The sequence below is a fragment of the Chelon labrosus genome (genome assembly GCF_963514085.1).
Source record: "Chelon labrosus genome assembly, chromosome: 2".
NCBI lineage: Eukaryota > Metazoa > Chordata > Actinopteri > Mugiliformes > Mugilidae > Chelon > Chelon labrosus.
In genome coordinates this window covers 16,011,869-16,029,355 of record NC_140338.1, presented here as the reverse complement: position 1 = coordinate 16,029,355, position 17,487 = coordinate 16,011,869, and the positions used below count along the sequence as shown (strand labels likewise).

The 17,487-nt window shown below is 42.6% G+C and overlaps 1 protein-coding gene across 1 annotated transcript in view; it reads right to left on the bottom strand.

The window, feature by feature from the left end:
- Positions 1-17,487, bottom strand: part of nr3c2 (nuclear receptor subfamily 3, group C, member 2) — a 69,681-nt gene continuing 52,194 nt past the window's right edge. The window contains exons 5-9 of the mRNA XM_084567426.1: positions 16,655-16,996; positions 15,037-15,181; positions 10,779-10,909; positions 3,213-3,370; positions 1-2,439 (exon numbers count right to left, since the gene is read on the bottom strand). Coding sequence (XP_084423552.1) covers positions 2,284-2,439; positions 3,213-3,370; positions 10,779-10,909; positions 15,037-15,181; positions 16,655-16,996 — 932 coding nt within the window. The 3' untranslated portion in view covers positions 1-2,283. The remainder of the gene's footprint in view (positions 2,440-3,212; positions 3,371-10,778; positions 10,910-15,036; positions 15,182-16,654; positions 16,997-17,487) is intronic.

Below are 17,487 nucleotides of genomic sequence, written 5' to 3'. Positions count from 1 at the left end.
ATGATGTCGCGCCGTCTAACTTTTAGGCTGGGTGACCGTGCAGAAAGTCTTTTTTTTCCCCCTGCCCGCGTTATCACAGTTGCTTATCGAAACAGACAATTCCTGCTAGCTGCACTAATGCCTCATTTCACATTGTATCTCCTCTGTGCAAATCTAAATGTGGAAATAGGATATGGCTAATCCCATAACATAAACGCACAATATACCCACGCTGAGAGAGCAGATCAGCTATGAACGCGCTTGCCAGGAAAAAAACAAAAAAAAAGAAAGAAAAACGCACACAAACTTAAGCCGAACTCCATACGTACATGTAAATACACACTTACAGGGCACAAAATAATGAATAACAATAATCCTCCCCACACACACACGCGCGCACACACACACACACACACATAATGTTTTTCTTCTCCCGCTTTTCAGTAGCATCGTAGTAGTGTTCCACAACAACCCAGAAACCAGTGGGGTGTGAGACGGGTTAATGGTCCGGGTGACTCGGCCTGCTACACTAGAAAATAGTAGTACTTGGCCCAAAGGTAAAGAAAAGAAGAAAAAAAAAAAAAGAACGAAGGAAAAGGTGATCATATCAAGTCTGTTCTTCATCAAGCATTCATCAACATGTACCTCAAAACGTCTTCTGTACAACAGCTGAATAGTGTGTGTGTGTTTTAAGAAGTTGTTAATACCTGTACACATCGGCCCGGTTTTGATACATTAGCTGTTTGCCGTAAGCACTGCGGAGTAGCAACGCTCCGGTTTGGATAATATCAACTTTACAGAGTATGTGTGTGTGTGTCTGCGTCCACCTAGTGTACTTCATGGACGGCCTACGAGTTTACTGTACATGTTATGTTTTGCCTGGCTTCGTAGAAATAAAGCACCTTAATGTCAAATGACTGGCTGGTCAAAAACTAAACCCTTGCAACACGCTTTTATAAAATGCTTTATTATTTCTGGGAAGAGTAGATAAGTGTCGGTTCACAAAGGGCTGGTTTTGCTTCATTGTGAGTAAAAACAGACATTTGGACAGCTGCTCTGGAGATAACACAAATGACAGCAATTACCATGGATGCACCTCAGTCAAATCCATTACGAGCGGACTCTGCAGAAATCGTTTTCCGTAAATGCATTATGTTTTTTCTGTCCTGCAGCGCTCTCCTGACCGTTTTCTTTTTTTTTTTTTATTTCTTTTTTTTTCTTTTTTTGCACAAAGGTACAATCTCTCATCAGTATTGTCTTAAATTCTCTACACCACGATGCCTCTAAAATAGTGACTGTATGACATGGGAGCTTCACGCGCAAAGCTTTCTTCTACACAAGAGAGACAAGATTTCAAAACAGCTTTAGCTTTGGACTTTTGCATATTAGTTTTGATTGTTTTAATACACATTTTAAAAAAAAACTCAACACGCTTGAATGTCAGTGATGGCTGTTATGATACCGATTGAGCTTCAAACTTGGACTTGATTAGATTTAATGTAATTATTCAGCTTATGATGATGCTTGTATAGCCCTTGGAAAATGTTCGAATAGACCTCTCTCGCCGTACGATCTAGGATTTCTGTGCCTCCTCGTTAAGGTCCTTTGCCCTGTAGTCTTGTTGCTACACTGCAAAGCAAATCTATGTGTTGGCATAATTTTTCATAGTGCTATTTATTTGAGAAAGACTGCATAAGCCAGAGTTAATATTTGCAAAAACCTTTTTTTTTTTTTTGATTTTTCTTGTTTTTAACCTTCTCTACATTTCTAAGGGAATCTCATTTTAGTGCATGTGGAGTGCGTCTGTGCGTTTGCGTGAAGGCATGTGGACAGTGAGTGTATCGTTCCCCCTCTACACCTGCGTGTGTGTGTGTGTGCATGTAGTGAATGTGTCTAGCGCATCCTAAGAAATGTATGGCTTTGTCTCCATAGAAAATACTGTCATCGTCTTTGGGGCAGGGGGACAAGGTGGGGAGGAAGGGGGGGGGGTTACTTCGGGATACTTTGTCACATTTGTCACAAGTCCTTCTTGGCATGTCATGCTCGTCTTCTCAAACTATTCACAGCTATGAACCGCTCGTGGCGACTGCAGGGCACAGTCCTTCGCCCCCCGTTAAGCTTCCGCCGCCACGCCGCTTCACTTCTCCCCCACCCGAGACGAGGACGCTGGTGTACTGGGCGACGGGGCGCAGGCCATCAGCTCGGGCCTTCCTCGCACACCTTCTCTCTCTCTCTCTCTCCCCTGGACTACTTTCTCGTCTTTTCCGGCTCTTTATGCTGCTTCTGTCCCAGTTGTGTAGCGAGTCACTTCTTGTGGAAGTAGATTGTGTGAGTGAGGCCCGACTCCACCTTTGGTATCTGGTCACTGATGATCTCCACCAACATTTCGGGGAACTCCACCTTCAGGGCCTGGGACTCGCGGAAGGTGTAGAAACAGAAGTCCAGCAAGTTCCCCACCAGCTGCACATCACAAACACACAGTTTAATGAGAAACGCACGTCATCTGGGTCAGTTATATGTTTAAAAATGTGTGAACTGAACGACCTCTCTGTGTGTTTACACTCTGTTCAAGCATCAACTCCCTTTTCAGTTTTATCCAGCTCACCACTTGGGGGCACCACTGATTTTTGTTTTTTGTTTTTTTTGTTTCTGGGCAGCCCTTCTTTAAAGAAAGGTCATCTGCTCAGCACTAAGCCCCTTCACTCAGTCACTGGGGTCACTGAATTCAGGCCACTTATCTCCACTGCCTCTCGCTTGCTGACTCTCACCTCTTCAAGCTTTACCTACACCGTCATCCTGCCACGCACTGGTTGACCCACGCATGATAGAAACGACAGCGGTTTAGCACATTTGCCACAGTGTCCATTGTGCCGCTCTGATCCAATAAACTGCAAGCTGGTATTGATCCCCTTCTGTTCCATTCACCAATACAGCCTGGTCACCGCCTCTTCCAAAATAACCTCCCCCTCGGGGAGAGAGTCGGACGCAATAATCCTTATTGCAAGCCACGGCACCATTGAACCGCTAAGTAAACGCATTATCCAAATCCACTATGTTGCCATTTTACTCAAAAACATTTCCAGTGATATCAGAGCCCCCGAAGTGTCACTGGACACCTCGCTGCGAGTGTGAAGGCATGGCACTAAGAGAGAGAGGCTGCCAAGGGAAGCCTGTGCTGTGCTGTGCTGTATGTATCTGGCACACTGTAGGCAGACAGGGCGCAGGGTACTTACATCGTGCATGGCATCCAGCAGCTTGGTGAGCTGGAAGAAGCGCTGCCAGGTTTGGCCAGAGTTGTTGGTTGCCTTTCCCACCGAACGCCGGAGCTCCTTAATGTAATTAACTCTCATCTCCTCAAACGCCGCCTGGTTCTTCAGACCCTCTTTGGGAACTGGGAAACAGACAAATGCTTCTGTCAACAACTGAGCGCCCAACGTGATGATAATGAGTGGGCAGTAATGCTATTTTAAAAGTCTCTGACCCTATATTAGCAACAACAAAAAAGGACTGATATGCTACGAATATGAATAGTCTTAAACCTACTGTTCATTTGACTCAGTTGGAAGGGATTTATATTAAATTAAAACATTTGCAAATCCATAAAATAGTCCCTTTCTTTTGACAGATGGAATATATCAATACCACAATATTATACATACTGTCGTCTCTATTTGACTGTATTTCTTTTTTCTTTTTTCTTAATACTGTTGATGCAGTCAATAACAGGGTTCGCGCAATTTGGATATCTTTGTATTAAAAAAACAAACAAAACAAATAGATGAACCATTTAATTTTCATTTTCGATACAATCTCTCAATACAACTGATTGAATAAAGTTTAAAAAAATGTAATTAAGAATATATGAAACTTTTGGAAACATTTAATGTTCAGAAACACATTTAAATGTCTATAAACTGGAGCAACAACGGCTGGCAAATGCAGCGCGGTGCACTTGGTTTGCAGCTAATGGGCTCAGCCATACACAGCCACCAGTATGTTCCTTTAATGCAGAAATGTGTAACTGTGTAACGGGTAATTAGAGGTGCTTAGTGAATTATGCTCTGACTCCCACACAGAAGCATTTTTTTTTATTTTTTATTATTATTATTTATTTTTTTTTTGGACATTTTCCCTGTGTTCACGACCCGAGCCTATTTAGCAACTCATTACAACCACTTTCACCATTTCAAGTGGTAATTAGTTTTCATGTGTAGCCACTGATTCATTAAAGACGACTGCTACACTGAAAGGCATTGATTAAAAGTTATCTGAGCAACGGTGGCAGCAGAGAGAGAGGGAGAGAAAAAAAGGCAACAACAGTGCTTATGTGACTTAAAAGAGTTTAATACTTTCATTAGCCAAACCTCATTCATCCAGCAGTTGGGTCAGTGACCGGCGCTATTAAATAACTACGACCTGTATTCACAGCAGAACGGCTTTGATTGTGGCAGTGATGCGCTTACAGGTAAAGGAAATTCAGACCAATTTGAAGAATCAGATACAGTAACTACACCACGAGGACGTGTCTATGATATATTTGTCCTCCTTCTGCCTCCGTGTGCAGGAGAGCAAAGTCACCAATCTGGAATTCGGCCAGAACTCTTTAATGACATTCAGCTGCCGGCTAACAGATTAAGAAACACCTCGCCTCTCAAAGAGCATACCTCAGATCGGTCTGAGGGAACGCCCTCAGTTCTCCTTCAGCCAAGACTAAGAAATGACGACGCATAGTGTGAGACAATGTGAGTTTGTTTTGCCGTAGTGTTTATGCTCAGGGGAGGTGTGCTTTCGTAACCTGTGACGTTTTGTATTGTTATGATGAAGTAGCTTGATATGTCGGGTACAAACAGATCGTCCCTTTCTTTTTATTCGGCCTCAACTTATATCTATTAACCAGCCGATCATTTTTACGGTTAAATTACTGGCTAGTTTAAGTCTGTAAAATATCACAAACTGAAATGTTAAACCCATGCATTTTACATCTACTACATAGACAAAATCAGCTTGAATCAGCCCCCAGTAAATGCACTATATCACAATATATGTTGATATTGCGTCAAAAAACTGTTGGGGCCATTAATAGATTCCCATCCCATGTAGCACAGCCAGTGGCGCTGACACAGTGACCAGATTTTCCTGCGTTCACAGAGGAATCTGACATGGCTAAACATGTCGAGAAGAAGCGAAGGTATTTGCGTCTCGTAAACTTTTATGTTTTGCATCTCTCCAAAATATCTCTTACAGCAGCAGCACGAAATTGTGAGTTCAAACGGTGTGAACGACCTCCGTTTAAGAGATGAAACAGGTTAGTTTCATCTTAACTATGCGAGTAGCCTGCATGCCCCAGATAAAGCTAAACCACTTGCAGGAACGCTAGCAGAAACCGGCAACTGACTGGACCTGTTTGAGTTCTGCAGAGTGAATAGCCACGGGCGAAAGCCTGCTTCTTGTCTGTTAGGATTGCAGGTTGTTCAGAACGGGTCATTTGTGCTCGTGTTTGTCTGCCTCCCTCTCCTTTTCTCTTCAGTCTCTTTCACGTATGTAATTCCTTTCATAGTTCTTTGATGCACAAACACCTTTAGGCATACCATACATGAAGCTGTGGAAAGCAGATATGAAAACATATTGTACCCTGGCGCAGAGGCTGTGATCCCTGTGATAGATTTCATGGATGACATGATGAGAATGTGCTAAAACCCTGTCCCGCATTTGGTCCTTTTGTTTTACTCCCACTGACCCACATACGCCCTGATTAGAAAGTGACCTGGCATTCTGGGGCGTTAACACGAGCGGCCCTGAAATAGGGCATTTACACCGCCGTAAATGGTGTCAAATTGATTTTTGCTTCAGGTACGGAGCCCGATCAACCGGGCCATATTTCTTATTGGGAGTGCGGCTGCAGTCACGTGTCGACCACAAACCCACAATAGAAATTTTCTATGTGAAATAATGAAGCAGACACATCTCATGCAGCTAGACGCCATTAGCATGCGTGTTTGGAAAAGACATGCAGCCTCCCGCTCTGGGTTGCTGGTACATACCTAACTGACAGGATGGCTGAGTTTAGTCTGTATAACTGGTGACTGGTATTATTCATTGGGGGAGTTGTCAACTAGCCATGACGACAATATCCAAAAGATGGTCTAGGATGTGTTGTATAACCTAAAATCCTAATTCAAACGGGACACGAGACGACTTACGAGCGAATAAAATGAAAATTAAGACAGTATTTTAAGAAGGAAGCAGCCCCCAATCGGCTCAGTAAGCACACTGTACACTCGAGGCAGCCATTTTGCAGGAAAAGCAAGAAGATGGTTTGGAAACCTAAGAAATAAACGAGTTAATCTAGCAACGCTATCTGTGGGGAGATGAGGACTGTAACTGGTCTGAGCAGGCCACTTCTCCTGCACTAAATCCAAACAGGGTCATGAGACACCGCAGGCTCAGTGAAACCTTAGCCAAGGTCAGAGAGGAATAACAGGCCTTGTCTCTTTTCTCTTTATCCCCCCTTCCCTCTCTCTATGTAGCACACACACACACACACACACACACACACGCACTCACACACTTTTTTTTCAAACTAGCCAGAAGGCACACACACTCAGTGAGTACTGTGTAGTATTTGCCCAGCTGACAAGTTCTGACACCTCCTCTGTAAACATTTCTACCGCTACTCCTTCCACAAGGCCCAAGCATTATATCTGAATGACTGTAACTAAGAAAGCTTCCTACAGTGCCTCAGAAAATCCTGCAACGGACGGCTTCTTTTTTCAAATTATCCACAAGCGCTTTGCCAATCCCCTACACAGTACAGTCACTCCATCATGTGGACTTTGGAATAGACATGAGAAATGAAGCAGCGGATGATTATTTCTTTCCACCGTCCCTCATATTTTACAGTTATATTTTGACTAAATCCAATAACCACGGCAGGTTGAACCGACTGTGAAGCACCTTAAAGCCCCTGTTTGGATTCTGCATCCCTGCTTCTTTCATCCACACCCTCTCTTTCAAAATTCCAGCCCGGCTTTCAAGGAAGTGGAGAAAAATAGCAGGTCTTGGAGCGCTGCCTGGTGCTTGACTGGCCTTTATTAAGTACAGCAGGGCTCTCTGGAAAACCTCCAGAGGACCAGGGAGGAGAGGAGAGGGAGGCCACGGCAACAGAAGGACCAGCTCGGCCGCCGCACCACTCCCTTTGTCTTCCCTTTCCTTCTCCCCATAGCTGTGCACCTGTCCCTTCCTCAGCAACGCTACCCTTCCGTGTCGACTTTTGTTGGATTTCACTCTTTAAATCTTGCTTTTCCCTCCTGGTTTCTTATTCTCTCTGTATTGTTTCGCCCCTTCATCTTCCCCAACATCCAGTAGCACAAGTCCAGCCAGAAACTTTATGCCTCTTCCACATGTCCCCGTAGTATGAAGCCAAACCAAGCTTTTAACATTTCTACAGAAATATTGTTGGACCAACTGACTGATTGAGTTGTTTTCCCGTGCATGTACAACTCACTGAATTGAGTAAAACATCCAGAATATTTTACACAAAATTTGGCAGGATGTTATATAAAGTCTATGAAAACTTAATATCTCCAGTATTAATTAAGTAAACCTACCAATATGGCAGTGTAATGAATGTTTAATTATAGATAAAAGTTCTTAAATTAAAATCCTACTTAGAGCTTCATCTACATATAAATCGTGGCCAATTGCTTTGAAGCCGACTGTTGGATGTTCCAGGCGCTGGTTGCCTTGGTAACTCGCCTATGTATTTCCCACACTGGACGTTTCTGAAATACTGCCAGCGTGTGGACGGAGCTAGCTCTTGTTGTCGTCACTGCTCTCTATTTGTAAGGGAAAAAAAAAAAAGTCAGCTGCTCCAGGCCTAAGTCGTGGACGTCGTTCTCTGCGGTAAACGTTTGAAGAAGTCCGTGCTTGCATCATATGTCGATCAACTACACGAAATTTGATTGTATTTGTTAATTTCATTAACAGTACCATGGTCTCTTATCGCCACATGACTGCTAATCTCTTCCTGTGTTGGCAACAAAATGGACTTAAAGTAGGTAAGTAAATTTAAATACAGGGTTAAATTTTGGTAGATTAGTCCAACGGTTTCCAACCTGGCAGTCGGGCTAGGCCATATATGGACATAAAACAATCTGAGAAGTCCCTTTGTGGACCTGCTACTCTTAGAGAGCTGGAACATGACAGGGGTCCCAAGCACACATTGTTTCTTTAAACAAGCAAAAACTCTTAAATGCAGTAAAGTAGGGCAGTGGCACACGGAAATACTGACAGAAACACAAGTACAAAAGAATTTTCATATGTGTATTTTGATACTTAAATGAGCACCAAATGTTGGTGCACGGGAGCCATGTATAATTACCCAAATCTCTTTAAATGGTTACAACCGAGGCGCTTGCTGGCTGGACGTTAGCGACCCGAGGCTAGGATGAGGCTGTTGACTCAGTGGAAGCGCGGATGTTTGCAGTCTCTTCTCTGTTACTGACTGTTAGGCTAGCTAGCTGGAGTTGTGACGGCACTCAACAGTTGGAGTGTTATGTGTTGAACGTATTTGCCAGCAGGCTGATGTCATTCAACAAGGCAAATATATATATATATAACAGCGGTGAATGAATTTTGCATCAGTAAAGGACAAATGGCAGAACTGGTTGTAAAGAAAAAAACAAACAAACTCTCTGATTAATATTTTCACTGACCGGCACCAGCAATGAAACTAAACTATTTTGAAGTCAGGCCAGCATGCAGACTTATCAGTTTGCTTGCCACAAACCTTCTTCACTTCCCCTATCTCCACATCTTTATCTGCGTCTCTAACACCTACTGACGCACAACAAGCACACACTGACATTTGCATAAATACAAGACTGCAGCATACATCCAGTCCCATTGTAGCCTTAAGTGTTACAGTTACCTCTTCAATAGCTAAAACTGTGGGTGTGGGCAGTAAAGTTATGACACAGCCGCCATCACGGAACTGACAGCAGCAGCCAACACTGTGTTGAGGTGGTGGAAAAAAAAACAAAACACTGTTTTCCGTTTCCAACTGAGCAGCTTGGTCCAACACATCTTTTCTGTGAGGCTGCAGTGTCCGTTGGCGCATTTTGAGAGAGCGAGGCTTCACAGTGAGACTTTCTTTAGCGAGCGATGTAAGTCTGCGTGAATGAAAATAATTAAATAAAACAAACCAGAGCAGAAGAGCCTTTGAGCCTAAGACTATATAAAAAAAAAAAGGAATGCCATCTCCCTTTCCTTATACACGTTGAACGTTGCCCCATCAACAAGTGCATGAAACATCAAGTGTATTTTCACACTTGTTATCTGTGCTAATGGATTACTAACTATGAGCTTAAGGCGTGATTTAACAGATTTTTACAATGGCACAATCGCGGTCCCCAAAAAGGATAGGTGCTGCCAACACATCTCAAGAGTAGTGTTATCAGTACGTTTCCTATGTGAGAGGCAGCCTTTTAGGTAAGAAAGGTTGGAGATGTTGCGTGCCTCAGGTCGTAACAGTCCATATTATGACCGCTCTAACCACGGGCATACATTCAGCAGTTGCATGTAATTAAACATGGTGACTTCCTTTAAGGCAGATTCTGCTAAACTTTAAAGTTGCTATTGCAAGTTGTTAAGAAAAAGTAAACTGGGAATTTATCCTGGTAGTCTAAGTGAATATAATGCATGTGAAAAAATATATGTAAGGGTGGCACCGTGGGACCTGCATCATGTTCAAGCCAAGTAACAGGCAAAAAAAAAAAACATTTATATAAATTCACAGGTAAAAATTAACTAAACACGAGTGGGCTGTGGGTGAGAAATCAGACATGAAGGTGTATGTGCAGTATTTTTAACGTCAGATATAATAACAGGACGTCCCTAATCCAACTAACACAGTTGACAACGATTTGAATTCATGTTTCTGCGTTTTGGTGTATAACATCTGTTTCACAAAGTGCCTATATTTCATATTAGGTGAAGCTGCTATCATCTAATGAGGCTATAAAGCCTTATTAACCGACCTTAATTGCCTAAATAAGTTGAAGGAAAATTCACTTATTAAGCTGACTCTTTAATTGTCCTATAATGTATGATTCTCTTGTGGCCTTAAAGGTTCATGTTGTAAAGCTGGTCTAATTTAATTAAAGCAGTTTCCGAGCCGGAGTCAGAAGCTACGTTGCTTTTGTTTTGATATATTTTCAGAGACTGTTGTTAGCCATTATTCTTACATACAGTTGTTGCCAAATTGCGCAAGTAAAACAAAGCACTTTAAGAAAATGACTCTGTAGGCTGCGCTTGAATGCGGGCAAGGCTGTGGGATATGTGGGACATGGCTCAGATTTGACTTGGGTCTAATTGCAGGTAACAGGTCGCCTCTGGTGCTGAGCTTCGTGAAAATGATATATACTTGTGCAGGACTCAAGCCATGGGAATCTCAGTTTTTCTAATTTTGGCATAAACTGTTTCCTCTGAAACTATGCAAAACAAATGGTGAGCATAATCCTCACAAAGTGTTGGATCGGTCCCATTTGAACACTTTTGAGGCAACTCTGAATGCAGCGTCTGTAGACAGGATCGTCAACCTTAGGCAGCAGGGACACTCCAGTTCCCATGGTGAGTCTATCAGCTGTTGTCATGTACTAAGACGGTCCCAAGTGGTTCTCAACAGAGGACTTTTTTTTACCAGTGACAAGTCTATCTACCCTATGCTGACAAAGTGTGAGCAGGAGTCTATGGGAGCAATAAATAAGAGCAAGTGTGCAGGCCAGTGGCTCACTGCCTACCTGTGCTGAGAAGCAGAAGGACCTTCATGGAGAGGAACTCGTCGTAGGTTAGCTGCAATCGTACAAACTCCTGGCTCACCTGCCTCATGCCCAGGCACAGGTCGTACATGGCCGACAGCTGCATGCGTTCCCTGTAGGAAAAAACAAACAAACAAAACATTCTGAGCTTCAGAAAAAGTAGCACTCGTTTCTCTTACAACTCATCTATTAGTTTTATGTTGGTTAAGGGCCACACACAGGTATACATTTGTTCTCCGTTTATTCATTAGTTATTGTTTATCTTTGTGTAAACCAACTCAACATTTGGCATCCTCACTCCATTCCTACCAAACTAGTTCAGTCCAGTGAAAAAAGGGATTTCCACACACAGTGCAGAGGAGGATCCTGCTAGTCTGGGCTAAGAGCAGAATACCAAATCCCCCCAGATTGCAGAGTTCTGCGTACTGTATCACAGCACAGATGCACCACTTTTCCAAGGCTGTGGCAGACTACAGAAAACCTAATATCTAGCCCTGGTCACCATAGAAACGCTTAAGAAGGACGTGTACTTATGCACAGTATGTTGACGGGAGTGACACATACGTGAGGATATGTCGGCTGCTCATGTACATGCTTGCCGGGCTTGTCTGCATGAATGTGCCAAACATGCAGGATCGCCCATCATGCCCGCTGCTTTCTCTTTCCCCGTCGCTTTCACACACAATTTATCAGCGAAATAATCTCGGGTTGCGTCACAAAGTTCACAAAAACAGGAAAGAAACATTAGAGGGGATAAAGTATGGGCCAATCGGAAACATGCTCTGCACATGCCACAGATTCTCTGGCTCCAGATGCCACTTCTTTCCACTATAAATCACCATCACACCAGGGCAACAGTAATTAAATGCAAGCTGTGTGAGTTAACTTGACATGGAAGAGGATTGAGTTTTATCGATAATACATGCATCGCTAATAAGGCACTGAGATTGGAGACTTTACTCCGCTAAGAACTAGGTTAAATATTTTGCACAAGAGACAAGAAGACGCCAATAGGAGACAAGTGCATAATGTACCTGTTAAAAACGCCATAGCACTTTAGAGTATTTACTGTACAGGTGTGGACTCCACTAAATAACTGATAAACTGTGACAGTGTCTGAGTAGACCTGTTTCCCTACTGAGCAGCACCGTGTATGTGAGCAGTTTCGCAAAGTGCAGCATAACATCATTTGATACAACTTTGGGCTGGAGTTTCTAAAGTCTCAACACGTTTCCTCTCTCTCTCTCTCTCTCTCTCTCTCTCTCTCTCTCTCTCTCTCTCTCTCTCTTGCACTCTCTTCCTGAAATCAATTTTGCTGAATCACTGCCCAAAATGAGCTGCTGGTTTTTGGGGAGGAAAGAAAAAACCGGCAGCAATCTCCCTCCTTCCCTCTCTCTTTTCCCATTTCTCCATATCTCTGTGCGCCTGTCTTCTCCTCACTCTGATTCTCTTTTCTTTTTCCCCTCAGTCTTAAACTCTCCCTCCCCGTGTGTGTGTTTCTGACCGAGTAGAAAAGAAAGTTCAGACTCTGCACTGGCTGCAAGACGCCAACAAAATGAGTTTGTTCAGGAAAGAACGTGCGGATAAATCTCTCAAAACGAAATCACGGTTTGTCACTTGCTTTTTCACAGCGAAATGTCGATGTCAAAATAGATTTCAAATGTATTTTTAATGTTGTTTTTTTTTTTTTAGTAAGAAAAGGTCTCTCTTTAGTGTGTGTGAGTGTGTGGCACTGCGTATGTATTTGATTGACAGCTGAGCTGGCACAGGAGCAGTGATGTGATATAAATATCGTTGCACTGCTTCCAGCCGTTTACAAGCTGATGGTAGATTTTTTGACAAACGAAGAACTAAGATGCATGTTGAACCAAGACCACACTGTTCAACATCAGCCCAATAACCTTCTTATCTCCAAGTACGCTTTTAAGTTTAACCTGAAAACTGATGTTTAAAAGGGTGCGTTTCCCTGGTGACTGATTCACATTAAAATGAAAATCAAAAAATCAAAAAAAATCTATAAGCGTACATTTTTTGTATTTTTTCTCAAAAAAGTTGAACTTTCAGTTTAAGAAGCATTGCTTATATACGCTGCATTTCACTCCTACTTTCACATGAAGTCGATAAATGTTTCTGTCCAGCACGTATATTTATTGAATTGAGGGAAGTAGCTTTGTTTATCCCCTGAAGGCATGACCAGGGGCGCGCCGTCAGGACAGGTCCTGTAAAATTAGAAAGGGTGTCCTAGGATGGCTACTTTTTGGCCCATTTTGCAGTGGCAACCATAAACCCCCCTTAAACCTAGACCCTGCGGATTTTGCAGTTTTGACTGATGGGTAAGTGTACGAAGAGTACGTCTCTGCCTGGGGCCCCCCAGAACCTCAGACAGCCGCTGGCAAAGACACAGATTATGCAGTCTTACCTTGTGTTTAATGTAAAATGCACATCTGCAGTATTTATGCTCAGTCCAAGACAGATTTCAATCTAATAGCTGAGTTGGTGTCTACTTCCCAAAAGACTGACTCAGCAAAGTTATGGACATATTTTATCCCCATATTTGACTGAAATATCAATGACCTGAAAACCTCTACGTTAACAACAGGAAAGCACGCACACACCTTGGCCCAAAACGACACAGCGTGTATGACAGCCTAATCCAGGCTGTACTGATAGAGCAGCGAGCAATGTGACCAGCATCCAGGCCAACAACGATAGTCAGTCTACATCTCCTCAGCTCTGTCAATACAGGGGGCTGGCACGCATTCATTTATTATACACTGATCAGCCACAGCATTAAAACCACCATCCTTATGTTATGTATGTCTCCCTTGTGCCTCCAAAACAGTTCAAGTCGAGGGTGAGGGTGTCCGGTGGTTTCTGTACAGATTAATAGAGGGAGCTTTTAGGTCCTATGCGTTGAGGAAAAGGAGCTCTGTGGGTGAGGCTTGTTTCAGCACATCCCGCAAATACTCTATCTGTTTGGGATCTAGGAAGCTTTGAGGCTGGGTCAACACCTTGGGCTATTTTTCATGTTTTTTGAGCCGTTCCTAAGCAATTCTTGTGGTTCAGCAGGACGCGCTGTCCACTGCCACCGGAGTGTTGTTGCTATGGGTTGTGGGTGCTAAGTACATTACATGAAAGCCAGGACAGAAGGTTTCCCAGCAGAGCATCGCATTGTCACGAGGTGATGAATGTTATTTACTTCCCCTGTCAGCCGTTTTAATTTTGTGGCTTATCGATGTATATATGCACATTCTCCGTATTGGGACATATTCAAAAGTGGACACAATCTATTTGGCTTTATACTGACTGAGAATCGAAAGACTCACATGGTGAAAACATACAGGCCCAAGGAGTCTGTAGCCATGTTGCACAATAGCATTTGTGCTGCAGTTTATTTATTTATTTATATATTTGGGACAGACTGACCCACTGACACAGACTTATACAAGCTATTATTTGGAGCTTTTAAGGCTGCCCCTGACTCAACCTGCCCCTCTCCAGCAGGCTGTCTACAGAGGTTACTATTCTCCTCTTTGATTAATTCTATCACATTCAATTCATCACCAGCCGGCTCTGTCCACAAAAGCCCCCCCCCCCCCCCGCACATACTGTACCTTTTCCTTCCCTCGTGCTGTCCTGTTTAAATATATTAACACAGATCAAGTGGGCTATTGACTGCTCTTGCTGGGCTTTAATCGTTGACACGCCTCATTCAATTAAAGAACCATTGAAAAAGTGTTTCCTTGTGAAAAGCCAGAAATCCGGTACAGATTTTGACCTTGTTTAAAGTACATCATGATTTTCTGATGGCAACGTCAATACCGCAAAAACCTCACTTTGGCCTTTGGATAGTTTTCAGGTATTTGAATGGAAAGCCAGAAATGGTACAACAGGAAAGAACACTTTCAAACTTAGTGGCAAAATTCCTGTTCATGCATACATTTTACTGAATTGTAATCTGATGAGCTGCTGAAAATAGCAGAAGTATCTACTAATTGTCTACACTGTAAAAGAAACTATGCTTTTTTTAGATCTATAATAGACATGTTTGTATGTTGAAGATCCCACAGAACCTCAACATCAAAAGTATTTCCATGTGTAGCTAACCGCTGACAGAAAATTGACATTTTATTGCTCAGACTACAGGAAACTGTAGCTGTATACATATAAACTAAATATAATAATAGTAATATCAGAGGCTTGTGTGTGCTTTACTGCAGATATGGAATCATAGACCTACTCATTAAAGATGAGGTCAGGGGCAAAGTAGAGCATCTGTCCATTGGTGTGTTTGTAGGAGCGCCAGCTGAGGCAAAAGGAGGACAGACACATCCATGAGTACTGGATCAGAGTGATTTGGTCCTCAATGGGCAGGCCCCGGAAACCTAACACACCAAAAACACAAACACACACAGCACACAGAGGAAAAGCTCATGAAACAACAGTGCTATGTTTAAACGAAGCACACAATACTCAGGCACTGATTTAATCCATTTGGACTTAAGCACCAACTTAAGAGATGCCTATTTAGCCTGGCACCTGCGTGTGTTTCCCTGAGACTACACATTATTCTCTCTGTATCTTTGAAACACTTTCGTGCCAATTCTCGTTTAAACGTGATAACCGCTGAGAAGTATTCACCCATTTTTGTTTTATGTAAATCCCACAAGGCCCGAAGGTATTGGCATGTTGTCTATGGAGCTCCAAAAATAGACTCAAATAGCTAACCTGCCAAAACTCTCAACCAAACTCTGGCGAAAAACTCATCTTCGTGCAAAACATAGGGGACACACAACTGACGTGACTGACTGAAGGCACAGGGACTATTTCAGTGCACAAACATAATATAAAGATACAAATATTTATGGAAATTATGTGTTAAATGTCTACTTTAAGAATATTTTTGACTTTTCCAGTTGCTTTACAGCATCAGAGAAGTATGTACAAATTACTGTTATATTAGGCTTTACAGTCTTTCCTTGAACATACTGTTGCCACTGGCATTATTTGTCTATGTTGCCCTGCGTTGCCACATCCAAATGTAAACTGAATGCAGGCAGTCGCATATCTGAAAGTCGAAGGTACTCATTTTGACCCTTCTGTCTGGCTTCTATTTATACGTCCGGATATGGCAAGCAGACACCGAGGAGGTATCAAATATTTGCAATACAGCAAATTAAACAGGCTCAAAGAGCTACCTGTGAGGCATCTTTCAATACGTCTCCCACTGACTGGAATTTTAGGGGAACTTGTTTATCCCTTGTCTTTTCTTCCCGTGCTGCAGTTTATATGCAAAAATTAATGAGACAAGCGTTAGCTCTTCTGTTCGGCACAACATCTGATGTAAATGAACTCTGTTTGTAAAACCTAATCTTGATTCTATTTAATGGTGAAATGGGATTCGTTGGTAATCTTGTTGAAGCTTTGCAGAATAATTTCCTGACCTAATATTTAAAATTAAAACACTTGCGGTGTTGCATCCTAAAAAGATCAAAAGTGAAGATGTGGGCATATTATCTTCATTTAAAACCCAGTCCATAATTACAGTAGAGACTCCCCCCTGATCCATTAAACTGATATGTTAACCACTTTCTTTGATTCATCCATAAATAAAACTGATTTTCAATCATTTGTTAACGAGGAATTAATTTTAAAATATAAAATAATGAATGTAAAAAAACAGGGGGGAAATCATTTGACACATGGTGCATTAGAAAATACTGAAACCATATCTATTGATCTATTTATATATCTAATTTTCCTTACACATATCTGTTTCAGCTCATTTTCAGTTCTGGCTCAAAAACACTCTTAAACTGCATTTAGGCCTTAGCCCACTGCTCAAACTGGTCACTAACCTGGAAGTACTTTGGCCCACTTCACCATGCGCACCATCTGCTTCCCAGCCAGGCGGTTGAGACTGGACAGCAGGTGGTCGGTGGTGTCAGGCTGTGTGTTGTCATAGCCAGAGTACACGTCTTCGGGCTCAATCAGCTCCAACACGCTGCAGATGGAGGGCGACAGAAAAGGTGTGACCACCCCGGGCCCATGGGGCACCAGGGCATTGGCAGCGCTGGCATTCAGCTCCTTCTCCGAGGACAGGTAACCGCCTCCGACGCCACCTGTAGCAGTTTGGCCGTCCTTGGAGGCCTGCAGGTCGTCGCTGACCCCCTTCAGCTTGAGCTTCTTGGACTTTCGTGCTGCGGGGACAACAACAGCTCGTATCAGCAACGTGTCACAATCTGAGGTCATAGGTGCAATGTTACACATATTGTATGGGTATAAGATAACAAACAAGGCAGATTGTGTAATACCCTAGTGCAAACATGTATGCCCTGGTACTATTATTTTATTATTATTATTATTTATCACTTAAATGCATGCTGATTACATTGTCCAAGGTACACTTTCCAAGGGCATCGTTCATCACTGTAGCTGAGGTTAAGATTCCTGTAACTGTAAATTATGTAAATCCCTTTTAGGGTATGAATGAATAAATAAATACATACAAGCTAAAACACAGCTTCTCGGCTTCTGTAGGTAACCAAGTCCAGGTGTGTTCCTGCAGTAGGGCACACTGTCTATGCTATGTCCAGTGTTTTTGATGGTGACTCTCTTTAGCTGCTTCTCTGAAAACTAAAAAGTGTCAACTAATTTAAAGTTACTACACTTGATCTTAGCCAGAGAAACG